Here is an 11,967-nt window from a genome sequence, read left to right on the forward strand (position 1 = left end):
GGTCAAGAAATTACCATAGTTAGCATATGTGAATACTATCAAGTGCTTTTGAAAACATGAAATTATACCAAAGTATGGCGCTCTACCAACTGAGCTAATGGGGTTGATACACAAATTTGCAGGTTTACTTGTTTGTATATAACTATGTGTATTGATGATTTGCTCAAAACCCTTTACATTTTTGTGGATGGTGCACTTCATGTGTGCATGTTTTAGAAGTGCTTGATGGAGTTTTTACGGTATAAGGGTTGTATCAGAACTGTATATAGTTCTGGTACATGATATAAATATACACCACATTTTAATTTGTCGGTGTAGTATACAAGGGTACTCAAATTTGGTGTGTATGTGCCTCCCATATTTATAACAATTTAACACAATTTTGAGTTTTTTTTCCCACAAAATTGTAAAAAAAAATTGTGACATTTTGGCTCAAGTTAGGTGAAACTGTGTTACTTTTTGTGGTGTGTTTCAGTATGGTCAGTTGTACAGGTCCCTCTCCCAATATAAGACTCACATGCCCATTGTATAAGTAACTAGTGCGCCTGTAGCTGTAATGGCTCATTGGTGTATGGGCGCTTATTGGTTATGGACGCTTATTGGGGTATGGGCGCTTATTGGGGTATGGGCGCTTATTTGTATAAGTAATATCATACATTTATAGCAGACAGTGCAAGGAAAAGATGTTTCCCTTTACATTGGGATTGCACTCAGACTGCTTTGTAACAGAATAGGAATTATTTTCTAATTAATTTTTAACACAATGGGTTCTTCCATTTGGAAATCCATACACTCTCTATTTAAGCCATGGTTTTAATCTCCCACACAGGGAATGTAGATTTTAAATCCATTTAGGTAGCCCCATTTGAAATTCACACTCCCTGTGTGGAAGACTAAGGTTATGGCTTCCAGGGGGTGCATGGATTTCAACTGAAATAGCCCAATTATAAAGAATCCAACTTACTTTGATAATACAATGGCTACTGCATCATTTAATACACTCTCTCCAAACACTAGAATATACATGTCTACATCCACATGAAGATCATGAAATACAGCCAGTACAGTCACTGAAATAAAGGATCAAGTTACAAAGTGCTCATGTCTATAGCAGATATAAGAATCAATTCACATTGTCCAGTGCAAGCAATACCTGTACTTTGGATACTGGATCCCGGTATTAGACATGTGCAACTTATGCACTAAAAAGAAACATAAATATCAGAAATATTGACTTTTTTGTTATTTGACTAATTCAAAGAAAAAAAATCTTGCATGAAATTTGGTTGATTAAAAGTCACATCACAATACATAATCATTTTAAGGAGACTCTCTCTTTAAACTTCCGGCGACTTAGATAAATAAAAGTACCTTTATTTTCTTATTATGAAGTTGTCTTACCTGGGTCAGTGGCCGATATGAGGACACAAAAAAAGAAACAATCTTGCAGCTTAAAGTCTTTACTTCCCATTAGTACTACAACAAACAAATACATAATACCCCTGCAAATAGACAAATACACAAAATATGAAGAGTTAGTACTTCCATTCATCCAATCAGGGTTTTCATTTCCTTTTCTTTTCTTATTTGAATTTGCATATTTTATTTTTTGTAAAGTGTTATGCCAGCTTGTAATTTGTACAGCATTAGTCGGATATATTCCAAAAATGAGCCTGACAATCCATAAAAATCATCATTACCATCATATTTTGTTGTGAACTTGTTTTTTGATATATTCTGTGGCAATAATAATATACAAAATTTTCACTATTTTAAGTGAATTTTTACATAAAAATATCCATATCTTTGACCTAAACATGCAAGATTACCACCACACATACATTCCCACATATACATATTCATGTACACAAACCGGTACTTACCCCACAACAAGACATGATATTGTTGTTCCAAGTAAAGCATATGTCATGATTGCCCCAAGGTTACGAAAAAAGTGTCGCTGTGAAAACAAGAACAAAAACAGTAAACTAAACAGCTCTAAATGTGGTTATAAATTGTTTGTAAACTTAATTATACCCAAAATTATACTAGATATGCTGTACAGTTGAAAGGTTTTTAACAACATTTGAGTAAATTTTGAGTTTTTACTTTGACAATCCACAACTCAAATTCCCTATAATGGCCAATAAATATATTGAAATTGATTGTCTTGAGAAGCAAATCTGTTTAAAAACAAAACAAAATTAAAGCCATTAAAAAAGGTAAAAATGGCCAGTGGCGAGACTAATATATTACAATATTGTTTATAAGAAATTTACATTTTGACTTTCACTGCATGATTAAAATAAGCTACCCTCCAAAAAAGACTACCTTTAGTGCCATTGTGACATAAGGCACCTTATTTGTACATTGAAGTGACTACATGTACTTACTCTTCTTAGACTGTACCCAGCCTAGAAGATTATCGGTGGTAAAAGAATGTTGAAGAATACTTCTGGATCAAAGTTGACCTGAAATACAAATTTCATTTTTGTTACTCCATTTCATTATTACAACAGTCTAAAATATAAAGTTATTGTATTTCTATGAGTATATTGTCTGTTATAGCAGTATTACTATATACAGTCCCTGTGTAAGTGGTCAATCTTTTGTCAGATGTGTCTCTGACTTTGTCCTGATCAGAGACACATCTGACGAATACTTGACCACTCACAAAGGGACCAGCTGCAGCACATGTACTTTGATAACTGACGCCATATTTGTAGAAATATGAATTCCTGTCAAGAAAGCCTACCTACTTATTTTGTGATAGAACGTTCATAATACAACCACATAGAACATACATTTTGTACAGTGAATGTACATTGACACAGGTATAAAAGGTGGTTGGTCCTACTGTAACACATATCATTTTCTACCCCAGGCCCCCAATCATTCCTATTACAAGTTACAGGTTAAATTGCTCCAGTGATGTGGATTCCAGAAGCTAAAAAGGTGTATCACAGTGCCCCACAGAACAGTACATAACTCCCAAGGTGGTGCAAACTACCACATGTGTTTTTTTGCTCATACCGCCTAAACAAAATACTTTCAAACCCCAAATTCCAGGGTTATGAGAAAAATGCACTTTTATCTGTATCAAAATCTATATTTCAATGGGGTAAAGTGGGGCTGTTCATCAGGACACCTTTAATTTGGGCTTTTTCATACAAATTCAAATGTCCGAAGTCTTTAGGACCCTTTACTAGAAAAACTTATTTGAACAATTTTTCAGGACTACTAAACATGAAATTAAAATGATTTAAATTGTCTCAAGGACTGCTTTTTTATCCTCATGAATTATATAAAAAAAACAGGAAATCTCCATCCATTACCTTTGCAGCAAAATCACTTCCAGCTGTAAACTCATTAGAGTGGGTGACCTTTGACCTTACATATTCAAATGTGACTGATTTGTTGTTTGGAAAGGTTTTTATCAGGTATATAGTGTCGTTGCCCATCTTTTCATCACAGGTTTCATGAGGATCGGGTATTGGATCAATCAACTCACTGGTAGTACCTGCAGCTGCATACCAAACAATCACTCCTACAATCGCACCTGTAATATGAGAAGAAAACATTACATACAGTCAAATCTCTAGGTTATCAAGCTATGATGGGAACCGGGGCACATCGAAAAATGGTGTGTATGCTCCCCCGGAATTTTGAGGTGGTGGGTCTTTGGGAGCTGACGGCATACCAATAAAAGGGGGTCTTTTGGAGCTGCGAACAAGTAAAATGAGGACTTTTGGAGCTGCGAACATTCCAAATCAAGGGTCCTTCTTCGTTTTCTGGTTGAAAATCACCTGAAAAAAACCTTTCAGAGCTGAAATCATCAAAATCAAGGGTCTTTCGGAGCTCTATTTTGGTCAAATGTAGGGGGTCTTTCGGAGCTGCGAAATCCCGTATGGTCATTTGTGTTGAGTGCCCCCCCCCCCCGGATGGGACCAAGCAAATATTGTGTGTAATTCTGCATAGAATTTCTGAAGTACTAAGGAGGCTGGCATTTTCTTCAGAAGGGGTGGGTCCCAAATATACTGGGGGGGTCATAGAATTTTTAGACCAAAAATAGAGGGGTTATGGAATTATTAAGGGCTAGTGACTCAAAAATTTTGTGCGCTGTGCGCACATTCTTTTAATTTAGCAATCAAAATGTGCGCACAATCTATAGATGCACAATTTTTACGCACTTCGCACGCCTTCTTTACACATACGATAAAAATGTTAACGTGCTCCGCGCACTTTCTTCCCTCTAGGTTTTTGGCGTGCTCGCACCATTAGTTCCGGCAATGAATGTCTTGAGTCTGTGTAGGTGGAAGGGGGGTCATAAAAAATTTCGACCCAAGATGGGGGGGGGGGTCGTAAAAAAATTGACCCCCTAAAATTGGTCAACAAAATATTGGACTCAATAGGGTGACATTTACAGTGCTCGATTTAGTATTTTAAAAAAACCACATGCACTGGTGCATGTATGTAAACCAAAAAATTTACCTGCACAACAGATAATTCACATGCACACTACATGTATGCATGTATTTTTTCCCACTGTACATGTACATGTAAATTGTTTGGTGCAAGTGACCTAAATAAAGAAAGGGAAAAAACACTTGTACCTTCCCCGACTCCCTTTAAACTAAGATGTGGTTTTTAAAACATCACTGCAATCAAAAATGGAATAACTTTCTACATGAAATTTATAAATATGCAATGATGTCAATAACTTCAATGTTCTACAAATTACTGCCTTCATATCTTGAATTCTAAGCTAACTGGTTACAATTTTTTACCTGCACATATGTGCATGTAATTACAAAATTTTACATGCAGAGAAAAAAAATCACATGCACATGTGCATGTGGTAATGGTACATATGAGTATACTGTGTAGTGGGATATATTTGCTGGGTTAATTTTTATCAATTCTGGACAGGTGTTTTAAGGGGTCGGTCACCCACCTTTGCACAGTATTTAGTAATCACCAAAGATTGGCTAATTCAATCACCTTTCGTACAATCATAACTATAATGACAATCAGGCCTTTTTAAGGGGGTACTACACCCCTGTGGTAAATTTGTGACTATTTTTGCATTTTTCTCAAAAAATAATAACACACTGGTAACAAAAGTTATGTAGATTATTGGGGCAAGGATCCCAATTACTACACTGAATTTTCAGTGACTCAAGGCAAGCGGTTCAGTAGGCCCTATATATGATCGGAAATGAGGTATATCCTAGCGGTACCTAATTTCTTATCATAAATAACGAACCGCTTGTCTTGGGTAATTGGCTAGTAATTGGATTCCTTGCCCCAATAATCTACATGTACATAACTTTTGTTACCACTGTGTTATTAGTTTTTGAGAAAAATACAAAAATAGACACAAATTTATCGAGGGGTGTAGTACCCCCTTAACCGGATTGGCCAATTAAACGTCAAACTCAAAGGACAAACATGACAAAGCTGCTGCATTCAGCACTCATGATGGGTCTCAATCAGCCCTCGAATTAAGGATCTGAAGGGGCACGGCAACTTTTTTAGGGCAAGTTGATAATTGCTGTGGATTTTCACTGAAAAGGCAAGGCAGCACGGCAATTTGTAATATTTCAAAAGGGCATCAAGGCAACTGTTGAAAATTTGAGAAGGGCACCAAGGCAATTTGTCAAAAGTGAATAGATGCAAATTACCGTCACTGAATTCGACACCAAAGTAAAATTCGACTCACAACTTTGCACTAAAACTAACCTGATTGCTTAAAAAACCTGCTTTATAATACAGTTTAATTTACTTAAATTTTGCGATCCCTAGTTCTGAGCTGCAACACTGACTCGAAATGTAGCGATGAAACAGCTGTAACTTTGGTAATAATATAGATCAAATTCGCCGGGATAAAAACTATTTCGTGCAAAACATATCTAGAGATGGGCTCACATGTACAAGATAAGACGATACCGGAAGGGTATCGCCATCGCGAAGTCAATGTTTGATAATCAAGAGAACAATTGATTTGCCCAGCGCTCAGATTTTGTTCACGACATCGACACGAGGTCGAGGAAGCTTTAGTTACTAACAGCGTTTCTGATTGGTCGATAGTACGTTGAAGGTATTTCTCTGACCAATCGAGAAAATGAAGTCAGATTTCTAGTAATCAGATGATGTATAAGCCGATGTGATTGGCTGAATATGTAATACGTAGGGGTAATGAATATTAATTCACAACAAACTATTGTGTATGTGATTGATAGCTGGGTTACGATGCTCAAAATAGCGATCGTGTTCAAGATTTTCGATTTAATTTTCCACAATTTTGCTGGGATTTAACCAGTACTTGTTAATGATTTTATAATGAAGGGGCAGGGCTGGCCGGCTAGGGCACCCACGGCAACTTCATTTAGGGGCACGGCAAGTGACTGCCGTCGGTAAAGGACATATTTTGAGGGCATTGCGGCAATGGGGGTGGGCACCCACAGCAATATGCCGTCGGTGCCGTGGGTTAATTCGAGGGCTGGTCTCAATATACATACATGTGCAACCCAGCATAGCCTTGGCTTACTGGAATCCAGGGGTCGAAATACAAAATAAAACTTACATGCACAACTCGGATTTTTTCCTAAAAATTGGCTGATTTTCACAAAATTTTACATGCACAGCCAAAATTGATTTTGGTTTTTTTCAGGATTGGTTAACAGCTAATATAACACCCATATACAAAAAAGGTAACAAAACAACACCAGCTAATTATAGACCAGTGTCAATCACATCAATACCATGCAAAATCTTAGAACACATCATCCACAGCAACACAATGAAACATCTGGACAGACACTCAATACTAACGAGTTGCCAACACGGTTTTAGGGCTAAACATTCATGTGAGACATAATTACTCCAAACAGTGCATGATTTCTCTACTTCACTTGACAAAAACACACAAACAGATGCAATAATAATGGATTTTAGCAAAACCTTCGACTCTGTACCCCACAATAGGCTATTACTGAAGATGGACAGATATGGAATAACCGGAAGTATGCATACTTGGGTAAAAAATTTCTTGACAAAAGCGTAAACAGAGGGTGGTTGTTGATGGAGAGCATTCAAATTATGTTGGCGATGCGTTCAGGCGTGCCACAGGGCACCGTGTTAGGCCCATTACTCTTCCTGCTCTTTATCAACGACCTCCCTCTGAACACAAAGTCAACAATTAGACTTTTTGCTGACGATTGCATGATGTATAGGAACATTAAAAATGACACAGACGCACAAACACTACAGAATGATCTTGACACCCTTTCTGTATGGCAAGACAACTGGCAACTCAGGTTCAACCCTGACAAATGTTATGTGCTTAAGATATCCCGTTCAAAGAAACCAAAGACTCATCAATATAAATTAAACACCATATTAGCACAAACATCATCACACATGTACCTAGGTGTTGAGATATCTGAAGACCTTAAGTGGAATAATCATATATCAACAAGATTACCGCTAAGTCTAGTAGGGTTCTCGGTTTCATCAAAAGGAACCTGAGATCTTGTCCAAGCAATTTAAGATCAAAAGCTTTCCAGACACTGGTCCGTCCTCACTTAGAATATTGCTCAACAGTGTGGAATCCTCATACCAAAGAGTTGACTGATAAAATTGAAACCATCCAGAGAAGAGGAGCAAGATTCATATTCAGTGATTACAGACGTACATGTACCAGCAGCGTTACCACCATGCTGAAGAAACTAGACTGGAAACCACTCCACCTGCGGAGGAAAGTCGCATACTATGTTCCATAAGATTGTCAACAATCAGGTAGCCATCCCGGCACACGAATTCATGCAGCCGGTCCAAACGCGCTAATCTTCACGCCTTAGCCACAACTCAAATTTACCACTCACAACCAAGTGTTGGAACAACCTGCCGCAACAACTAGTGGACATTAAACTATCTACACAATTCAAGACAGCCGTGGCTGAGCACATCTTCAGCCAGGAAGAAAGCACCCAACGAGAATAAGTAACCGAAAGCACCCCTCAACATCCTCTCGTCTGACCTCCGAAGGAGGTGTTGAGAGTAGGCCTACCTATCAGATTCAGATTCAGAAAATTCTACACACAGAGTCAAAGTTACATGCCTCTGTGCAGTGTGCATACATGTATGCATGTGATATTTCAACACTGCTGGAATCTAGCTTCAAAATTGCTCACTTTGTAATAGCTTCATATGCGAGGCTATGAGTCCTTTGGTATCAACATCTAGTAGAAATTAATGAAGCATGACACTGGGTATTAAGCAATGGAATTTCAGAAGTAAACACAGCTGATCACAATGTGCAATCGCATTCAAAATGTTGTTAACATAACATTGCCCTTTTACTTAATTGTAAACTTCAAAATTTAGACGACCTTAGGCTTTAGTTGTTGACAACAGAAAATTTAACATGCATTGCAAAACATACGGTAACGATGCTAATCTACCATACTGATAAACGAAGGACTCTAGCCTCGAATGTGTCTATCTTGTGCAAATTTGAGGCTAAAGTTCTCGAGTAACCGTAAACCCTGGCACAAAAATAAAAAAATTGAACATTCATGCCAGTAAAAAATTAAGGAAATGTATTTATGTTCCACCGAACTGTCCAAAGGAAAAAACAAAGTACTGTCTTTATACAGCTCAGTGCTTATTCAGCAGAGCCTGGAAAACTTCCATCCAAATGCAATTTTGCGGATAAAATAAAAATCACATTTCAACTGACACTAAATTTAGGCTAGCTACAGCAACACTGTGCAGTAGGACTAGGAGGTCTGGAGGAGGGGGCGTGACCCCTTCAGCGAAGTTCAGCCCTTCACATGGTAAATCATGGCAAAATTAAAATGTAATGCAAGCATCATTCAGAGGTTTATACACAGAGTTAGCGTGATGCGTCGAGTAATGATGTACGTCTTGCTGACTACAGATGAGATGAGATGAAATCACATGACATGATTCCATGATTCATGTCATGTCATGAATCACTAACTTTTTAAGCTTACCTCACCTTTACACATAAAACACACACAATCCTAACTAGGTATCTATTACAATAGTGGGTATGATCAAGTTAAGCAGTATATATAGTGGGGTTTACGAGAAATATTTACCATATATCATAGCGAGTCCAGTTTCGTGCATAAAACGGAATCGTTGCTGCTTGAACAACCATGTTGTCAATATTGTGATTACAAGAAGAAATAGAAAGAGAAGCAAGTTGAGACTGTCCAAACGATGCTGCTCCAACACCTCACTTTCTGCAATCCTAGCTGGATCTATATCACATGATTCTTCTGGAGAAGGCGAAACTGCTTGTTGAGCTGCAGACATCTGGCTGAGGACAGGTATTAACATCAAAACATTGGCTTTTGCAGCCAAAGCACTGATGTCAATCGCCATGATGACTGATTCTGTTTTTAATGATATTGGGCGTTACACGATGCACGATACACCTGGGCGATATCATTTACCTCTCATTACCTTTATCGCAAGCCATAAAGGTCATAACAAGTTTAATCTAATCATGTAGAATGGGGACATAGGCCCTACATGGCTTTAGTTACTGAATAGTGTATGAGCCTGACCTCCTCAGATGGGAGGGGGGGGGGTTGCAGTGGCGGCACTACGGGCAAGGGGCTTTTCCCAAAAAATATTTTTCTTGCCTCAAGTAAAAACCCAAAATTACGAAAATCTTGGCAGCCACAGTTGCGCAAAGATCCCCCCCCCCGAAATTCACTTCACCACCCCGAAAAAATTGTGGTGCAGCGGCATAGCTGGGATTTTTCCAGGGGGGGGGGGCAAGCCTGTATGGGGCCCAAATCCACCAAATTTCCCTGCATTTGGGGGGGGGGGGGGAGGGGGCGGGGCCCAAATAGACAATTTTTGCCAGGCTTATTGATAATAATCGTACGGTATTGCATATCGTATGGATTCCCCATCTCTCTGCCCCTCCTCTCCCTCTCTCTCCTCTCTTTTTTCCTCTTTCTCTCTCCTTTTCCCTCTTTTTTCCTTGCACTATAGGGGCGGGGCCCAAATAGGCAATTTTTGCCAGGGGGGGCAATTTCCCCCCTGCAGCTACGCCACTGTTGTGGTGCCGCCACTGGGTGTATGGTATCAGGGTGAGGGAGAGGGCAAAACTGATCATGGACTGCACAGTGACTCGCACCATAGCAATTGAACTGGAGTAGCTTTTGTGAGAAAAGGTCATCAAACTTTACACAAGGATAAATTTTAAACTTGCTCAAATTGGGTTTGAATCTAATGTATTCCTCTAGTCATACTACTATGATGGTAAAAGTGCAGCTTTTCTCCCCTCCCACATCAGTGGTGGTACCGGTACCTCCCAACCCCCTGGGCTCACCCACTGTTTAGACATCACCCAGAAGTCCTTATTTTCTTTTTTCAGTTTTTTTTAAATTTTGACCCCTAGGCCAAGATCATCGCAAAACATTTGGCAACAAAGCAGTGGACCTGTTCCATTTCCCTTTATTTAGGGGCTGTGCAGTAATTATGAGCCCCCCGGGGTAAAATTTCCAAACGGCCCCCCAAAAATCCCCCCCCCCCCCCCCATCCCGGCCTGCCAAAAATCGCTTGCCCCCCCCTTCCTCGGTCTGCCAAAAAATTTTTGCCCCCCCCGGCCCCCTTTGCACATCCCAAATTTTTGGGATCCCAATTTGCAAACCTTAAGGGCTGGGGTATGAACGTTTGGACAGTATTTATTGTGGGACATTAGAGCACATCAGACATATCGAATTGCATTCTGAATACGAAGAATGTCCTTCTGATATCAAATAATTTTGATTTTTGAAATTCGCAATGTAATACACATTTTATGGCAAATGATTAAAATTGATATTTTGATATTTAACAGTAAGCCTACTCGAAGTAAACTTTATAAATCTGATGATTTATACTTAAAGTGTGTATGTAGGTTGTAGGTGGGATGAAAAGCCGACGATCAATTGAAAATTTTAACTTTTCGTATTGAAGATATGAATTTTATTTTCCAAAACACCAAAAAAAATTAGGTCTTTTTGGGGAAAAATCCATATCTTCAATATGAAAGGTCAAAATTTTCAATTGATCGTCTATTTTTCCTCCCAGCTACATACACTTTAAGAATATATCATTAGATTTATAAAATTTACTTCGAGGACTGTTATATATCAAAAATGTGAAAATATCAAATTTTAATAATTTGTCATAAAATTTGTATTACATCGTAAATTTCAAAAAATGAAAATTATTTGATATCAGAAAGACATTCTTCGTATTCAGAATGCAATTCGATATGTCTGATGTGGTCTCACGTCCCACAAAAAATACTGTCGAAACGCTCATTCCAGATCCCTTAAATGGTCTAGATACATGTTGCGAGTGCAGCGAGCAGGAAAATTTGCATATATTTAAGTGTTTCTGTACCGGTTTTCCAAAGCCTTTTTAGAGTGTTTAAAAGGCGCCCCATGAATGAGTGCCAAATAGCTCCAAATGTGGCTTGCCCCCCCCCCCGGTCGTCACTCGCATACCAAAGTGGTACGCATGCTCGTCCCCAAAAATGTTGAAAAAGGGTCGATTTTTGGCCTTGTGGCGGCGTCGACGTTTTTAGAAAAAAGGGTGCTTTTCAGGTAAAATTTCAACATTTATGGTATCTTTTTTCAACTTCATTGGGTTTGTTTTAGAGTTTACGCCATTTAGGGGTCCATTTTAGTTTCTTACGCTGAATTTAGCGCTCCACAGACTCCGAGTATTGTACGTACAATATTGTATGCAACATATCTACGTTATTTTATCTATTGCCATTCTATTTCCAGTAATGTTTAAGTTCTAACGAATGTTTGATGACGAAAAATCGATAGTATGTTACATGTAATATCTAGTAGAAATATATTATCGATTTTACGTCATCAAACATTCGTTAGAAACTTAAAACATTACTGGAAATAGAATGGC

At 38.5% G+C, this 11,967-nt stretch overlaps 1 protein-coding gene across 1 annotated transcript in view; it reads right to left on the minus strand.

Moving 5' to 3' along the window:
• Positions 1-9,427, minus strand: part of LOC140150330 (sodium/hydrogen exchanger 9-like) — a 34,591-nt gene extending 25,164 nt beyond the window's left edge. Inside the window, 6 exon segments of the mRNA XM_072172337.1 lie at positions 965-1,070; positions 1,402-1,502; positions 1,884-1,960; positions 2,394-2,471; positions 3,336-3,559; positions 9,129-9,427. Of these exon segments, the coding sequence (XP_072028438.1) occupies positions 965-1,070; positions 1,402-1,502; positions 1,884-1,960; positions 2,394-2,471; positions 3,336-3,559; positions 9,129-9,417 (875 nt within the window). The 5' untranslated portion in view covers positions 9,418-9,427.
• Positions 9,428-11,967: the final 2,540 nt, after the last annotated feature.

The sequence above is a fragment of the Amphiura filiformis genome, chromosome 4 (genome assembly GCF_039555335.1).
Source record: "Amphiura filiformis chromosome 4, Afil_fr2py, whole genome shotgun sequence".
Taxonomy (NCBI): domain Eukaryota; kingdom Metazoa; phylum Echinodermata; class Ophiuroidea; order Amphilepidida; family Amphiuridae; genus Amphiura; species Amphiura filiformis.